The sequence below is a fragment of the Cyprinus carpio genome, unplaced genomic scaffold (genome assembly GCF_018340385.1).
Source record: "Cyprinus carpio isolate SPL01 unplaced genomic scaffold, ASM1834038v1 S000006615, whole genome shotgun sequence".
NCBI lineage: Eukaryota > Metazoa > Chordata > Actinopteri > Cypriniformes > Cyprinidae > Cyprinus > Cyprinus carpio.
The window spans coordinates 197,871-216,211 of record NW_024879254.1 but is presented as its reverse complement, the minus strand read 5'-3'; the positions used below and the strand labels follow the sequence as shown (position 1 = coordinate 216,211).

General features: G+C 35.2%; 1 protein-coding gene across 1 annotated transcript in view; it reads right to left on the bottom strand.

Annotated features, from left to right (window-relative positions):
* Nucleotides 1–302: 302 nt before the first annotated feature.
* The window catches only part of LOC122144182, a 31,837-nt gene continuing 13,798 nt past the window's right edge, over nucleotides 303–18,341 (bottom strand). Inside the window, exons 2-7 of the mRNA XM_042754915.1 lie at nucleotides 5,978–6,143; nucleotides 4,968–5,177; nucleotides 4,513–4,751; nucleotides 1,442–1,551; nucleotides 1,043–1,356; nucleotides 303–446 (exon numbers count right to left, since the gene is read on the bottom strand). Coding sequence (XP_042610849.1) covers nucleotides 406–446; nucleotides 1,043–1,356; nucleotides 1,442–1,551; nucleotides 4,513–4,751; nucleotides 4,968–5,177; nucleotides 5,978–6,143 — 1,080 coding nt within the window. The 3' untranslated portion in view covers nucleotides 303–405. The remainder of the gene's footprint in view (nucleotides 447–1,042; nucleotides 1,357–1,441; nucleotides 1,552–4,512; nucleotides 4,752–4,967; nucleotides 5,178–5,977; nucleotides 6,144–18,341) is intronic.

Below are 18,341 nucleotides of genomic sequence, written 5' to 3'. Positions count from 1 at the left end.
AAGTCAACGGAGAGTTGGTAGACTAAACCCTGGCTGCAAAATACAGTTGGCTGCCGCTAGGGTGCGTCTAGATTTCTAGGCTAAGCTTTCTGGGGTTTTTGATGTGTCATTAATTTAGAAAAACAGAGCTAAAATCTCAGTGAAAACAATGAAATATCAGCGGAACACCTTATATACTATATTATTTAATAAAACTATATAATCACTTATACTATCCAATTCTGTTGGAAACACTGAATAGTACCTTTCAAAAACACACATAATGGACTGGCCCAGTTGATGTTATTCTGCTTGTAGAAAACCACAACTGCACGCTCTTTCTCCTCTGGGCTCTCATGCATATCCATTACATATTTCAGACTCCTGTATGTTTCTGATTGTTGCAGTAAATCCCTTCTGTAAGTCTCAGCTGCCTTTTCTGGATCCTTTTTTTTCTGCTTTCCATTCTGAAAATGATATTAGAGAGAAAAAAAAAACAGTCAGTTATTATAAATTTAATAATAATTATTATTAGTATTATTATATCAGTGGTTGAGCGGGCTGCCACAAACAAATCAATATATGGTATGATGTAAACATACGGCTCGGATTGTTAGGAGCAGTGTGAGCACAGGCCAGTGGGGACAATTGTGCTCGGGCACAGTACAAGGCAACCGGGCCTAGTGTGAGTATGCCCTTATGCAATGATTATACAAAATCGCCATCAGAGAGGGTACGCGTAGGGTCCACGTGCCTCTCCTTTTTTGTGACCGCGCCAGGTCCACACGGCAACTAGCGCTACCAGGGCACCAACTGATCTACTGTGCATGTGTGGAACGTGTCCGCCATGCTGACTGCAGAAGGGAGTATGAACAGAAGTAGTCCATGTTCGCAGCGGTCCTTGTCCGCGTTTTCTCCCGAGTATATTCGAGGCTTTAGACAATGCTCTTAACCTCCAAGATCAATCACTGAAGTTATTAGCAAGGCAATATACTGTATAAGACCATATCAACACTTTGGAGAAGGAAAAAGGGTCAACTATAAGAAAAGCTCTTAAACATACCGGCATTATGACTTTTTTCAGGAGATTGAAAGATGTTGACTGAACCATTGTTACTGCTGGTTGATGGCTGTTCTTCTCTCTGTCTCGATTGCCTTTGGAGTCTGTGGTGGTCACTGTCGGTTTGTGGCCATCTATCAGTCTGTCTCTCATAGTGTTGGCTGCTTTCAATCTGCGTCTGCCTGTACATGTCAGTCTCATTTTGTGTGTGTCTATGACCACTGCCCTCTAGTGTTGCCTGTCTTTCTGTTGTGTCCATCTTTCCATGGTTGTCAGCCTCAGCTTGTACTGTGGGAGTTTCTGTGTTGCCAAAATCTCTGAAATTTAAGAAGAGATGAACAATACACATTTAAAGAGGCTCGAATTTTGATTTAATTGATAAATAATTTCAATATAACATACCTTGTACAAATGTCTACGTGATCCTGCATATTGGAATGTTTGAAACTGTTGTGGCAATACATGCACTCAACCATTGGTCCATCATTTTCATCACCAGAACTCCCCCATACCTAGAAGTAATAAGAAGTTAAAACAAACAAACAAAGAAATAAACATGGAATTGAAATGTAAAGTTAACATACTCATCAAACAACGATCATAACAGACACACTGTGATTATTAAAGGAAACATTGCATTCTTTCAGATTGTGCATAAGGGGGCTTTCACACCTGAAAGTCCGCACCAAGGTCCGAACCAAAGTTAATGTTTTGATACATTCGGTTAGTTTTGGTTTGGTATCACACTGCAATTCTGTGACCGCACTAAAGAACTTTACATTAAATACTTGCGTCCTGTTGTCATCATATATGTGGGCTGCGTCTCCCTATAATTGACATTATTTGGTTTATTAAACAGTTTAGCAAGGAGCTTTGATAAGAATGGATGAATAAAACATTTACATATGCATATTTGCCACTATATTGTTATTAATATGGCATTACTACCTGCAGCACCAACTAAACTGAAGGCTAGTTCAAATTCACAATTAAACGTCCCCATTGTGCGAACATTATAACGTCGCCGACAGGAAAGGAGGAGAAGACAGCAAGCAATCCTTAAGCACCTCTGTTTGAGGAGAGACCAAAGAGATGGGTGGCAGTGAGCTTCTATAGTGGCCGTCTGTTTGAAAAGATGAGCTGTCATGGGAGATTTATAATTTACACAGCAACCGCCGAACTTCCTATAAATAATCTGAAAATCCAAACCATCCAAAAAGTGCTTTCATACCATAAATGAACTGAACCATGGTTCAGTTTGGTCCGGACCGAGACTACCTCTTTTCATCAGAACAAATTTCGCAATCTAGCATCATATTGCTATTTTGCTAAGCACCTACATTACCCAACAGGTAATCCTACTCTTAATTAGGGATCGACCGATATGCATTTTTCAGGGCCGATGCCGATACCGATTATTACAGATCAAGGAGAACGATAACCGATATTTTGAACCGATATGTGTCTTGTGTAAAAATGAAAATTAATGTCAAAATTAAGAATAAAAAGGCCTCTGACAAAGACTCTCTTTAAATTATTTTAACACATCTTTAATTCTGATAACTGTTCATAATAACAACATTTATATTAATAATAACAACAAACATAAAAAGTGCTGGGAGCATCCATCAGCAGCATTCTGTAAACTAAGTAAAACTTGCATCCATCAGCAGCATCCTATAAACAAAGTAAAACTTAAAGCAAATTTAAACAGCAACAAATGAACAAATAATGGAAAATAAATGTAATCTCTCTCTCTCTATCTATCTATCTATCTATCTATCTATCTATATATCTATATATATATCTATATATCTATATATCTATATATATATATATATATATATTGAGTGTGTGTGTGTTATATTTAGCATTTTATTTGCAACCCAGAATTGCATTAAAATCACACACAACCCATATTGTAATAGTGGTTTTTTTTTTTTTTTTTTTTTTGATGTGTAAAATGTTTTTTTGACTGTTTATCACGGCGATACAAACTAGGAAGTATACAGGATAGCGTCATCCAGAAAAACGTGCAATGAGATTATTGACAATTTATGTTATTAGCATAGGGTTATTAGCAGGGTGCGATTTGTGAAATAAACAAAGGGGGGGATGCTTTTGAAAAATTTTATGAAATGTTTTTAATACGACGGAAATTGTATTTAGTGTGATTCTCAGTTTAATAAAAACATTGTAAGCCTACGTTAGGCCTATTAATTGTAATGATTTAATGTCCACGGTTATTCAAACAACAAATTACATCGAGAAAGCGAGCAAAGAACACAACAGAGCTCTTTTGAAACTCCGAATCAGTTAAACCATTGCGTCGCAAAATGATTCACTGTTTCGATGCGCTTCAATCGGATCGCGTATCGCGAATCATTTGATTCAGATCTGGACGTCAGAGCGGGTTTGCATGATGTTTTCATCCCCACCGGGGATAAAAGTTATTCAGCAGAGGCAGGGATGCATAGACCAGAAGGGGGGAAATCCCCCCATCCCCCCCGGCAAATCGCACCCTGGTTTATTAGTCAAATGAGAGAGCGCGGCCGCGGAGATAACTAAACTCAATCCGGAATAGGGAGCTCGCGTCGCGTCAGAGCTCGCGCTTGATGCCCTTTCAGCTCTTCAAAATTGCATAATGGTAATTCTGAATCTGTATGATAAATTATTTTGCAATCATGTTAGAATAAAGCAACATTTCTCCAAATATGCGCAATTTATTTGAGCCCTAACGGAACGGACGCTGTTCAGTGAAGCTATGTGAACAACACAAAAAAAAAACCGCAGCAGACGTGAGTGCATTCATTCGTGTTGATAATCTATTCACAATATAACGTTAAGCTGGCCGAATGGAAGTAAGTTTTAGTTTCACTATCTCAGCACTGATGTGATGATCCGTTAAAGCATATCACTGCAATGACGGACATTGACCGGGAATTCACGGTATAATAACTGAACGGGGCTTGTCATCATAAATCGATTATATTTAGGTGTTTTTTGCAACTTCAGTGTAGTGATTTATTGCAACTTCAGGAACGTTTACTGCATTCTTACCTTCGAGAGATTAACTTATTGATGTGTGATGATGATCACTGAAGCAGCTCCTGTGCTTTCGGTGTGAGAGCGGAACATTTTCCAGCCGCGCCAGCAGCCCGTATTGATTTGCCAGGCTCGTGACTCCCAACAAATCAAACGGACGATGGGCGGGGCTTAGTCTAGGCCACAGAGCGGTGTTTGCGTTCTGACTGAGGTGGCTGGATCAGTGCCAGATCGCGCATTTCAAAATAAAATGGTTTTATCGGCAAATCGGTTTTGAAAATGGCCGATGCCGATAACAATAAAAATGCTTAATATCGGCGCCGATAATCGGCCACGCCGATAATCGGTCGACCCCTACTCTTAATTTTAAAAATCAAATGATCAAAATTGAACTGGAAGGGTCATTATAGAATTTATAGTAAACTCACTGGTTCTAGACACAGATCTTTTTGCAGAGGTCTAATGTAGATAGTGGCTTTGCCAAGTCCTGCTTCAGCACTGAGAAGGTACATGGGGGAATATCCGTTTTTTGGGCAGGGCAGAACCTCAAGCACCTTGCTTCTGGTCGAACCGACGATATGAAGCAGTTCATAACCACCCCCATCCCTGAGTTTGGGATAGTGGTGGACCAACTGTGCTGAGAAGTCCATAGCACTGCAAAGTTTATCTAAAAGAAAGAGGTACAAAGGTTGAGTGGTGAATAAGGTTTGCAGTTTAACTTTAAGACTTCCAGATGAACTGGCTTTATTCTAACAATAGCAAGTTAAGTAATACATCAATATTTAAAATATCTATAATGTCTAAAGTAAAAAAAAAAAACTAATTCAAAGTCTTCTGAACACACACACGGTACTTGAGCTTAAAAGTGGCTTATTAAACTTACCTGGGAATACTATTTTACGCTCCCCCATTCCAGCAGCTGTCAGTGTTTCTTTATACGACAGTGAGGGCACTTCGTCATCCTTTCTGCTACTCATACAAAAGAACTTGTGTGTGTATGAGGTGGTACTAGATGGTTTGATTGACCACAGAGATGCTGGCCTCTTTTTGGCTGCAGGTCGGCTATATGGCGCAAAGACTCTGGACACCTCGTCTAGATTGGGACACAGTTAAAGCATAGTTACATAGCTATCATTTGATCACAACTAAATTGTTTTGTGTTTAGATACCATCATATTCTACATTTCATTAAGACTATATTAAGAGCGCATTTATAAATAGATAACCAATAAAATATATATTTATATATTCATACTAAATGACTGCTACAGTACAGCTTATGCTTAGGCCTACTCATAAGTAGTTTAATAAAATAAGTTTTGACTTTTGTTTATTAGATAGGCTAACGTTACGTGTTTTGAATATATAGGTCTACTATACGATTTTAAATTTGAAAGTAATATTTATAACAGACCGTTGTCATGAAAAAAAAATTGCGTTGCTACTGTTATTTCTTGATAACAGACCGCTGCGAAGTAAGTTAACTGTTATAACAGACCGTTGTCATGAAAAAAAAATTGCGTTGCTATGGATGCAGTTCTGTTTAGCTGAAGCAATACAATCGTTTTTAAATCAATAAACTTCTTTTTAAATCAATATTTTGTGTCAAAGTAATGATTTATTTGGTAGCCATGTAATAAGCGGGATAATCTGTATAGAGAGGCGGTATAGCGAATACAGGGGTCCCGATGCAGCCTGTCGGGGATGTATTCGCTATAACAACCGCCTCACTATACATTATCCCTTACATACATAACATTGGCTCCATTAGCGCTCGCCATTGTGTGACTCGCACGCGGATCCGCTCATCATATTTAAGTTTAACGTTATCTTGACTTTGACAGGAAAAATACACATTGCACTTAATGTTTTTCTAACATTAATGTAACTTACCTTGAACAGCATGGTGGGCGCGAGTCGGGGTTGCGTTTAGACCGAACACTTTCGGTGTTGGTAAAATGGACGAGGTGGTGGTCGAGGAAGAAGCCTCTCCAACGTTACTGGAAGCCTTTTCTTTGTCCAAAACGTCCAAGGCGTCTCTGTCTGCCACAGGCAACGGCTGGGACACAAAAGCACAGTTAATTTCGGCTTGGTTTTGCTCTCACCTCTTCGCTGATTGCAGCTCACAGTAAGTACTGGTTCACACAGTTCGTTCCTTGGGTGCTCACTCGCTTTTCTCTTTCTCCACAGGCAGCGGCGTAAGTACAGGTTTCCTCGGGCCTCTCCTCGTGTTACCCACTCTCTCTCCTTTTCTCTCCACAGGTATCAACTTGGACACAATAGCACAGTTAGTTTTGCTTTGAATGGCTTTCACCTCTGGGCTGGACACAGCATACTGTAAGTACAGGGTTCGCTCTATTCCTCCTCGTGTTATTCCCTCTCTCTCCTTTTCTCTCCACAGATATCGACTTGGGCACAATAGCACAGTTTAGTTTGCTTTGAATGGCTCTCACCTCTGGGCTGAACACAGCGTACTGTAAGTACAGGTTCCCTCTGGTTCACCTTGTGTTACTCACTCTCTCTTTCCCTTCCTCTCCACAGGTATCAACTTGGACACAAAGCACAGATACTCTGCTTTAGATGGCTTTCACCTCTGGGCTGGTACACAGCGTACCGTGCTATCTCCGGAGATCTGAAGCACGCTCACAACATATACTGTACTGAACTAGGCTAGGACCAGCAGTCTCCTTGTCCTCCCGCGACGAAGTGCGTGAAGGCGGGGGGTTTATCTGACAGGACACACGGCAATACACAGCAGCCCACAGCAATATACAACACCACGTCAAAATTATAGTTTTCACAGCACGAAGACTCACCCACCACACTCAGTGTACGAAAAGGACAACCCGTCTTCCTTCACTTCGCTTGGTTTGGATCTGGCGATGGAATATGCGGCCTAGCTAGGGATGTCCATCATTGTGACTACTTCAATAAGTATTCCTTCGGCTCTCCCCACCACGCTATATTAGGGGTAGGGCCGCCCTCCTCCTCCTGGAGAGATCTACACAACGCCAGGTCAATATACAGGGCACTTTCAACTGGCTCTTAGTAACTCACATCAATGCCGCTTCCAATCCCTTTTTCACGTCGTCTCAGTTCGCCGTATAATCAGTTCACTTCTCAACCTTTAAGGTTCGCGATGTCTTCACAATCATACAATTCCAGCCTGAGGGAGAGAGAGCGTTAGACAGCCACCAGCAGCGCACCAAGACAGGCACAAGACAGGCACAAGACAGGCACAAGACAGGCACAAGGACAGGCACAAGACAGGCACAAGACAGGCACAAGACAGGCACAAGACAGGCACAAGACAGGCACAAGACAGGCACAAGACAGGCACAAGACAGGCACAAGACAGGCACAAGACAGCACAAGACAGGCGACCAAGACAGGCACAAGACAGGCACAAGACAGGCACAAGACATGCACAAGACAGGCACAAGACAGGCACAAGACAGGCACAGGACAGGCACAAGACAGGCACAAGACAGGCAACAAGACAGGCACAAGACAGGCACAAGACAGGCACAAGACAGGCACAAGACAGGCACAAGACAGGCACAAGACAGGCACAAGACAGGCACAAGACAGGCACAAGACAGGCACAAGACAGGCACAAGACAGGCACAAGACAGGCACAAGACAGGCACAAGACAGGCACAAGAGACAGGCACAAGACAGGCACAAGACATGCACAAGACAGGCACAAGACAGGCACAAGACAGGCACAAGACAGGCACAAGACAGGCACAAGACAGGCACAAGACAGGCACAAGACAGGCACAAGACGGCACAAGACAGGCACAAGACAGGCACAAGACAGGCACAAGACAGGCACAAGACAGGCACAAGACAGGCACAAGACAGGCACAAGACAGGCACAAAGACCAGGCACAAGACAGGCACAAGACAGGCACAAGACAGGCACAAGAGACCAGCACAAGACAGGCACAAGACAGGCACAAGACAGGCACAAGACAGGCACAAGACAGGCACAAGACAGGCACAAGACAGGCACAAGACAGGCACAAGACAGGCACAAGACAGGCACAAGACAGGCACAAGACAGGCACAAGACAGGCACAAGACAGGCACAAGACAGGCACAAGACAGGCACAAGACAGGCACAAGACAGGCACAAGACAGGCACACAAGACAGGCACAAGACAGGCACAAGACAGGCACAAGACAGGCACAAGACAGGCACAAGACAGGCACAAGACAGGCACAAGACAGGCACAAGACAGGCACAAGACAGGCACAAGACAGGCACAAGACAGGCACAAGACAGGCACAAGACAGTGCTTCACACACACACACCAGAAAGAGCTCCCAGACTGTGAAATAACTTGGCCTTAAGTACTGCCTTGTCCAGCGTACCCTCCAATCACCAACTGCTGTCCCTAACTAGGCACAGGTGCATCGAATTCCCTGATTTTCCTTCTTACGGCGCTACCGGAAGTTCCGGTGTTCTGTTTTTTTTCCGGTCCGGGCGGAAAACACTTCCGGGCGGAACCAAACTTCCCGAATTTTGGTTCCGCCCCTAAAGATCGTCACCTTTACACACAGAAAAGCTAGTTCATGCATTCATGACCTCTAGACTGGACTATTGTAATGCACTGCGAGCTGGTTTGTCCTGCATCCTCAATAAACAAACTACAGGTAGTCCAAAGTGCAACAACTAGAGTCCTTACCAGGTCAAGAAAATATGATCATATTACCTATTAAGTTCCGTATCAGTTACAAAATATTATTACTTACTTATAAGGCCCTTAATGATTTAGCTCCTGCGTACCTAACTAGTCTTCTACCAGCTACAATCCATCATGCTCCCTGAGGTCACAAAATGCTGGACTTTTGATAGTACCTAGGATAGCAAAGTCCACTAAAGGAGGTAGAGCTTTTTCACATATGGCTCCCAAACTCTGGAATAGCCTTCCTGATAATGTTCGGGGTTCAGTTACACACTTCCTCTGTTTAAATCTAGATTAAAAACACACCTCTTTGGCCAAGCATTCAAATAATGCATCTCATAATTTTGGACTGCAGTTATATCTGATCAAATGCACATTAATATTCTTTAGCTTGGGTTAAAATAATTAATTTTAGCTACGCTAATTATGTCTCTATTTGTTTCTTTGTTTTTCCACAGGATTTATATCCCGTGGTAACTAGGATTTACACAAGCTCCAGTCTGGATCCAGAACACCTGAGAAGAGATGATGCCAACCCCTCAGAGGACCGCAGATGATGCTAACCCAGAGACAACATACAGAACTACCACATTTTGCTAGAAGTTTGATTGCGTAATTGCTGTTATCGTCTGTTTGTTTACAACTTAAATGGATTTTTCCTAACATTTCTGCCGTATTCACAGTCATCACTGATAAGCTACTTCTACTACGCCGCCGACAGACCAGGCTAATGTCTTCACGACAACAATTTCAACTTTTTTCACACACCTACACCTTCCAAAATCCGAAAAATGGGTAAGTGGGCTGTCTGTTTATTTCAATAACATTTACAAATTTCTGTAGCTTTAAAGAGCTTATTTAGCCTACCTGATGTTTCTTAAAACCACTGGTTTAAAGAAATGGTTATAAAATGAATCCTGTTTTTTTTTAAGATTTTTTTTTGTAAAAACCATTTCTTCTTTCCCCTTGTAGAGTCATCAAGGATCCAGGTTATTATTGGCAAATTGGTAAGAAATTGTTCATCTGCTACATTGCACTGTCACTTCCGGTAGAGAGATTCATCGACCTTTTGTGATAGGTTGTGATTTTACTTAGTTTAATAAAAATGTACTCAATTTGATTTTACTTGTTTTACCAAATACACTGTATAGCTAGGGTTCTGATTAAAACAGTGTAACTGGGGGCTCTGAAAACACTACTTGTGAATAATTTGTTAATATTGTAAACTTTCATCTGAATGCATTAAATAAGTATTTAATGAATAGTGTTGTGCACTTTGTTTCCATCCCCACTTGTTATTGAACTGTTAAGTGAAAATATTGTGTGATTTGTTTTGCATTCAGTTAAAAATATTTCATGTAATTTTTTATGTCAAAGTTGATATTTTATGAGGATTTATTTTTGGTGTTTTTGTTTCTATTTATACAGGACAGTACAGAAAGCCCACAAGTGGGAGAGAGTGGAGGGGACGGCGTCAGAAGGACCTAGAGCTGGGACACTTTCAAGGATCACCCGAAGCACAACTACACTATATGCACAAGGCTGTTGGTTCTACATTTTAGGGTCCCCCTCGTAGAAATCACATTCCACAGCGTTCACTGCAGTAAAAAAAGAAACACGCAGTCCCCGGGGGCTCCCCTCATTAGAAATCGCTTTCCCCCCTATAACGTTAGGCCCTTGCAATCTTCCTAAACTTCCCTCCCCTTACGGCGCCCCTGGTTGCAGGTTCCATTCTCGAACTGTTCAACACATTTTTTTTGCACTGCACAAATGTACACATCTCTTTTAATAAGACACATTATTAAAACATGTTTTTTACAGAAACTGTAGTTTTTCTCCACCAAAATAAAAGATCAGCTGGTTTCAGTTATAAAAGTACAAGGGTTTCTCTTGCAAGTGCAGTGCAAAATATGCAAATTATTTTACAAAAACCTTTAAATATTATTGTATTTGTATTGTTCTTCTACGGGTTTTTAACAATACATCCATGCACAAACACTGAAAGCTAAAGTTTGGGATTATTTTAATTTGTTTTATACAGTATCTTTCCAAAATAAAACTGCTGTTTAACAGTTTTGAGCAAGTGGTAGTTTATTGAAGTTGATTGTAAAGCCATTGCTGCCAGTCATTTGATTTTAACCTTTATAATGTACAGTGTTGATCTAAATGCAAACTAGGCTCTAATTGAACGTACAGTTGTTTTCACCCATGTTGAAAGGTACGACGGTGAAACAACGTTGGTGTTATCAACCTTGTTTCACATTGCAAAATCAACACCTACTTCAATGTTAATCCAACGTCTACAGAACGACCATAATTCACCCCTGATGAAGGTAAGATGGTGAAATAATGTCGCGATTTCAACGTTGAATCAACGTCACAATATCAACGATGATCCAATTTGCAAAATCAAAAGGTAATTCAACGTTGATTCAACCCTGGTACCTGACGTTGTTTCAACGCTGAATCAACTTTGAAATGCCGGCCGGGTAATGTCTTCAGAGCTGATCGTTTTATCATCTGTGAGGATCACGTGATCTGAAACATAAGCTGAAACGCCTCTCATACGTACGTTCAATTTCATGCAGCGACACGCAAACCGATCGCAATCTGACTTGAAGCAGTGCATGCTGGTTAGAAATTTTGTCCGACTTGAGACAGCGGCGATGCCACATGACTGTCACGTGTGGCATCAAAGCACCACGAAAGCGTGTCGAGAGCAGCCGGCTGACTCAGCCGCCGCAGTTTCTCCAGAGCGACTGCAGGAGCGCTGATGACGACATAGCTGTTTCACGATTGGCCAAATTTGCCACATGACAATGATCACGTGTGTTACGGGTTTATTCTAACCTTTTCAGTTCCAATAATGGCCACAAATCTGTGTTTTTAGAACTGTAAAAGCTTTTTAACTGTAGTCACACTGTTTTATTGAGTCACGTTTATCATACAACACTGATAAAAGCATATCCCCAACTTTATTAGTATTTAAATTGTATATGATTATGTTGAACTTTATTCTTGAAATTATGGCGCTGTATTAAGCAGTATATAAAAAGTGTTTCTGTTGCTCATGAAAATGTTTCTGAAACGTCTTTGTACTTGACAAATGTTGCATTTAATTCACTTCATCTGTGATAAAGTATGCAAACAACGTGTGAGTGTCACTAACAGGAGCAGAAAGTGTCCGGCTTGACGTGTCTGTTTTCAACTCCGCCCCCGATTGCAAGTGGCTACTCAAGCTGACCCCACCTATTGTCTTCAGAGCTGATTGTTTTATCATCTGTGAGAATCACGTGATCTCGAACACCTCTAATGTCTTCAGAGCTGATTGTTTTATTATCTGTGAGGATCACGTGATCTGAAACACCTCTAATGTCTTCAGAGCTGATTGTTTTATTATCTGTAAGGCGGTGTGTCAATGTATTTTCACAAAAAAACTGAATGAGTGAATGAGTTTCTTCACTTGTGATTCACAGAACAGGATTTGAGCTCCTGCACTGAAGAGTTTGAGAAGATGAAACTGTTGTGTTTGTGGGTGAAAAAGTAAATCCACACGTTTGTGAATCTGAACAGATTTTTCTCAGTGAGTTCAAATGTGCTGCTAAACATGTGATAAAATCTCTACAACTACAAATCTCACTATCACAGACGCTCAGCTGATTTACTCCAAAAACACCTTCACAGTTTAACAAATCAAAGCTTATTGTAAAAAACATGCTGCGTTTTCAAATAGATTTATTTGATGCATGAACAGAGTTTGAGTCTCTTATAACACGCATAACATACACACAACACACTTCAACCATCTTCACACATTTGTGATGAGAAGCGTTTATAAATCTGTTGAAAAAAAACAGACACTTTATTATTAACTAAATATTCAGTTTACTTATTTAATTATATAAATTAAACAAATCACTAAAAATGGACACTGATGCAATAATCATATTGTACTGTAATAGGTCAGTATATAATAATAACAAAATATTGATTTTACTTTTAATTATAACAATTAAAGAAATAAAAGAAAAATGTATTATATTAATTATGATTGTATTATTTAAATTACAATGTAAAAATCCATCAAAACTGTTATTGCAATTTTTATTGAATAAAAGTCAGTATTTATTAATAATATTAATCAAAATATGAATTTTATTATTATAAGAACATAATAACATAACTATTGAAATAATACTATTGTAATATAAAATAAAATTTAATATCTATTATTATTAATAGTAGTAGAATTAAAACACTTACTTTTTATTTTACAGTAGAACAGGATTATTGTAGTACTAATTGTTATAATTTAAATAATAAAAATATATAATTTATATTTTGGTTATTATTAAATATATATTTTTTTATTGTAAAGTATGATAGGATTACTGCAATTATATGTTTTTGTTATAATATAACAATAAAATAATAATTATTAAATACTCACATCAAAATTAACATTACAATATAATTATTTCTATAAATTAAAAATAACAATAATTTAATTATACTTAAATTAAAAAAAGTAAAAATAATGTTTTGTTAAAAATAATAATAACAAGATATTAATTTTACTTTATTTTTTAATTATAATAATTAAACAAACCAATAAAGTCTTACTATTGCAATAAAAAAGAAAAAAAAACTATGGAAAATTTAAAAAAAAAGTCTGTATATAATAATAATAAATACTGATTTTTTATTTTTACAGTGGAACATAATGATGGATTAATGTACTAGTAACATAATTTAAATAATAAAAATATATAATTAATATTTTGGTTAATATGAAATACTCAATTTTTATTTTAACAGTATGATAGGATTACTGCAATTATAATGTTTTATTTTTTGCTCTAAAACAATAAAATTAAGTTATTATTTTGGTTATTATTAGTATTAGTATAACTATAACTCTGACATTTTATTTTACAGTGCAATATGATTACAGTAGTTATGCAGTAGTTTTTAATAAAAAATATTATTTAGGCTATTACTATTATATAATTTATAACAAATATTAAAAGAAATAAAGAAATATGTTATGATTTTAGTAATCATAATAACAAAAATAAGGAAAAAAAAGAATTTATTATAATTGTATTATTTAAATTACAACAATAAAAAAATTGCAATATTTAAAATTTTTTAAAATATAAACTATAGTAATATAAAATAAACTATAGTAATATAAAATAAAATTCAGTGTTTATTATTATTATTATTAGCAGTAGAATTAAAATACTGACTTTTTATTTTACAGCAATTGTACCATTTTAAATGGATTTATTGTAATTTAAATAATAATAAAAACAGCTCATAATATTATTATTATTCTTAACTAAATAGAATTTTTGCTTTTATTTTAAATATACAAATTAAACAACTCAATAAAATCTTACTATTGGAGTAATCATATTGCACTGTAGAATAAAATGCCAGTATTTAATAATAGTTATTATTATTATCATTATTGTCATTATTATTATACATTTAAATATCCAAAATATTTTATATTGTAATATTTTAAAATAAAATAATTATTAATTATAACAAATTTAATAATAATTATTATTAATTATAACAAATGAGAAAATAAATATATTATGATTGCAATAATCCAATTGTACTGTAAAAATAAAAATAGTATGGTATTTAAAAATATATATATAACAATAATATATATAAACAATTAATCAATAATAATAATAGATTTTTTTATTGTTATTTAAATGTTGACAAATGCATTAAAAAATGGTAAAATTGTAAATTATAAAGTTATTATTTTAATTATATTAATATCATTATTAAATATTGAGATTTTATTTTATACATCTTATTTTAACATGGAGTCAAAGGCGAGTGGATCCATTTGCAGCTTTTATTAATCTCGGTCAGAAACAGACGACATCAATCACCAGCGTCAGGGATAACAGATAATCCAGAGACATAGACATATTTCAGGCAGAGGTCGGGTCAAAGGGGCAGGCGGCAGAGAATCAACAGGCGGAACAAAACAATCCAACATTATACACGGCAGGAACAAACACAAGAACAAACGCTCAGAAATGTCAGACTGGGCTAAACAAGCATTCGCATATCACTGAGAGTCCAAAACACAGCTGTGGCCTAATGGTTAGGAGAGTTGGACTTGTAACCGAAGGTCACAGGTTCGAGTTCCTCTTGTGCTGGCAGGAGTTGTAGGGTGGGAGGGAGTGAATAAACAGCGCTCTCTTTTCCACCCCTCAATATCCATGGCTGAAGTGCCCTTGAGCAAGGCACTGTACCCCCAGTTGCTCCCCCGGGCGCTGGATATAGCTGCCCACTGCTCCGGGTGTGTGTTCACGGTGTGTTCACTTCTCACTGTTGTGTGTGTGCACTTGGATGGGTGAAATGCAGAGCACCAATTCCGAGTATGGGTTACCATACTTTGGCAATGTCACGACTTTCACTTTTCACATATATGAGGAGTGATAATGGGGAAACACTGGTGGTGATTAGCCCTAAGCACAGGATTATGGGAAATGGAGTTCAGTCAAGTCAAGTCTGCTTTATTGTCAATTCTTCCACATGTACAACAAAATAATTAATAAAAAATAAAGAAATATTATTTAAAAAATATTATTAAAAAATATTATTAATAGAAAATAAAAAAATTACAATTAATAAAAAAAAAATAGCAGTAATATTATTGCAATAAGTTTTTTTATTGATTTGTTTAATTGTTAAAAATAAAAAAAAGGACAACAAATTAAAAAATCCATCAAAACTGTTATTATTGCAACATTTATTCCAGTAAGTCAGTATTTAATAAGATTAACCAAAATATGAATTTTATTTTATGATAATATAATAACATAACTGTTATAATTGAAATTATATACTATTGTAATATAAGAATAAAATCTCAATATTTATTATTATATTAGTAGTAGTAATAGAATTAAAACACTGACTTTTTTATTTTACAGTAATTTTATCATTTTTTTAATGTATTTTATTCGCACTTAAATCTTATCTCTTACAACTACTAATCTCACTGTCACAGACGCTCAGCTGATTTACTCCAAAAACACCTTCACAGTTTAACAAATCAAAGCTTATTGTAAAAAACATGCTGCGTTTTTAAATACATCTCAGATTGATTTATTTCATGCTTGAAAAGAGTTTGAGTCTCTTATAACAACACCATAACATACACACAACACGCTTCAACCATCTTCACACAATTGTGATGAGAAGCGTTTATAAATCTGGTGAAAAAAAAAAACAGACACTTTATTATTATTATTATTATTAACTAAATATCAGTTTACTGTTTTAATTATATCAGTTAAACAAATCACTAAAAATGGATACTGATACAATAATAATATTTAACATACTGTAAATAGGTCAGTATATAATAATAATAACAAAATATTGATTTTACTTGACTTTTAATTATAACAATTAAAAAATTAAGAAAAATATATTCATTATAATTATTATTTAAAATACAAAAAAAAAACAAAACAAAAATACAAAATTAATAAAATAAAATACATAATAAAAAAAATAACAAAAACAAAAATTTTATTTTATTATAATAAGATAATAACATAACTGTTACTGTCATAATTGAAATTATACTAATATAAATAACAGTTTATTATTATAGAACCATAATAACATGACTGTTGAAATTATACTATTGTAATATAAAATTAAATGTAATATTTATTATTATTAATAGTAGTAGAATTAAGTCAGTAGTTTATTAATATTAACCAAAATAAGAATTGTATTTTATTATTATAAGAACATAATAACATAACTGTTATAACTGAAATAATACTATTGTAATATAAAATAAAATTCAGTATTTATTATCATTAATATTAACCAAAATACGAATTGTATTTTTATTATTATAAGAACATAATAACATAACTGTTATAACTGAAATAATACTATTGTAATATAAAATAAAATTCTATATTTATCATTATTAATAGTAGTACAATTAAATACTTTCCTTTTTATTTTACCGTAGAACAGGATATAATTTAAATAATAAAAATATATAATTCATATTTTGGTTATTATTGAATAATTTTTTTTCTTGTAAAGTATGATAGGATTACTGCAATTTTATATTTTTTATATAACAATAAAATAATAATTATCATTATTAAATAAAACATTTTATTTTACCAGTGCAATATGATTATTACAAGAGTAAGAGTTTTTATTGATTTGTTTAATGGTAGTATTTAAAGTAAAGTAAAAAGTAATATTTTGTTATTATTAATAATAATAATAATAATAATCATAATAATAATAATAATAATAACAAAATATTTTGTACTTTTGTTCTTATACTTTTATTTAATAAATAAATATAAAAAAATATTTTAAAATGAATATAATATTTAATAAATATTGCTGCAATATTATTGGAATAAATACATTTTTGATATTGATTTAATTTAAATTGATGTAATATAAATAACAAAAATGCTATAGATATATTATTCATAAATATTAGTGATGTTTATGGTATGTTATTGTTCATAACATTTCTTTATTTCTTATAATATGTGTTAGGGTTAGGGTTAGGGTTTAGTAATTTAAATTATAGTAATAGCCAAAATAATTGCATTTTATTTCAATTATTAAATACTGACATTTTATTTTTAAGTGGCAATTATAATTATTACAATAAGGATTTTTTTGGTAACACTTTACAATAAGGTTGTATTAGTTAACTTAGCTAACAATAAACAACGCATCTGGTCAACATTAATTAATTAATTTTGCTCATGTTAATTATTTGTATACTAATGCATTATTCATGTATTAGTTAACATGAACTAACAATTAACTATGCTTGTCGATAGCTTTATTTAATAAGCTTTATTTAATTATAATACAGTATGTACGTACACCATTTATTTAGCAGCTAACACACAATGGATAACAACTACTAACTCCCCATTTGGACACTGATTTGGGCTATTGGTAAACTTGGAAACCATCTAAAAACATCAACTGATAATGCTTCTCATGTTTTGTAGACTGTTTATTTATTAACATGACTTACTACTATCAAAGGGTTATTTAAGGGAATTCATTTGTGAAACTTATTGTAAAGTTTACACTAGTACAACATTAACTGATGTGTTACTAATATTTGTAGACTGTTTAATAACACGATTAAGGTATACCACTAAAAAAAACCCCAAACAAACCAACATAGATTTAACAGTTTTGTACCTATAGTGTGACCTGGTGTTTTTTGTTGTTGTGTTTTATTATTATTTTTTTTTACTGTCTATGGTGACAGCACACCACACACTTAACAGGATTCCATTTTCAAATCAAAATCACAAATCACGACTGTAAATGCGGGACATCTCGCGCGGAACAAACGTGCCTTTAGAGTAAACGAAATGGCGGACGACTTGCAAGAAGAAATGGTCGATTATATATTTGGATATCTTTTTACCCAAAGTTTGTGGGGGGGGAAAGGGTCTGGGATGAAGAGATGTGGAGACGGTGTGAACATGAACTTTTTT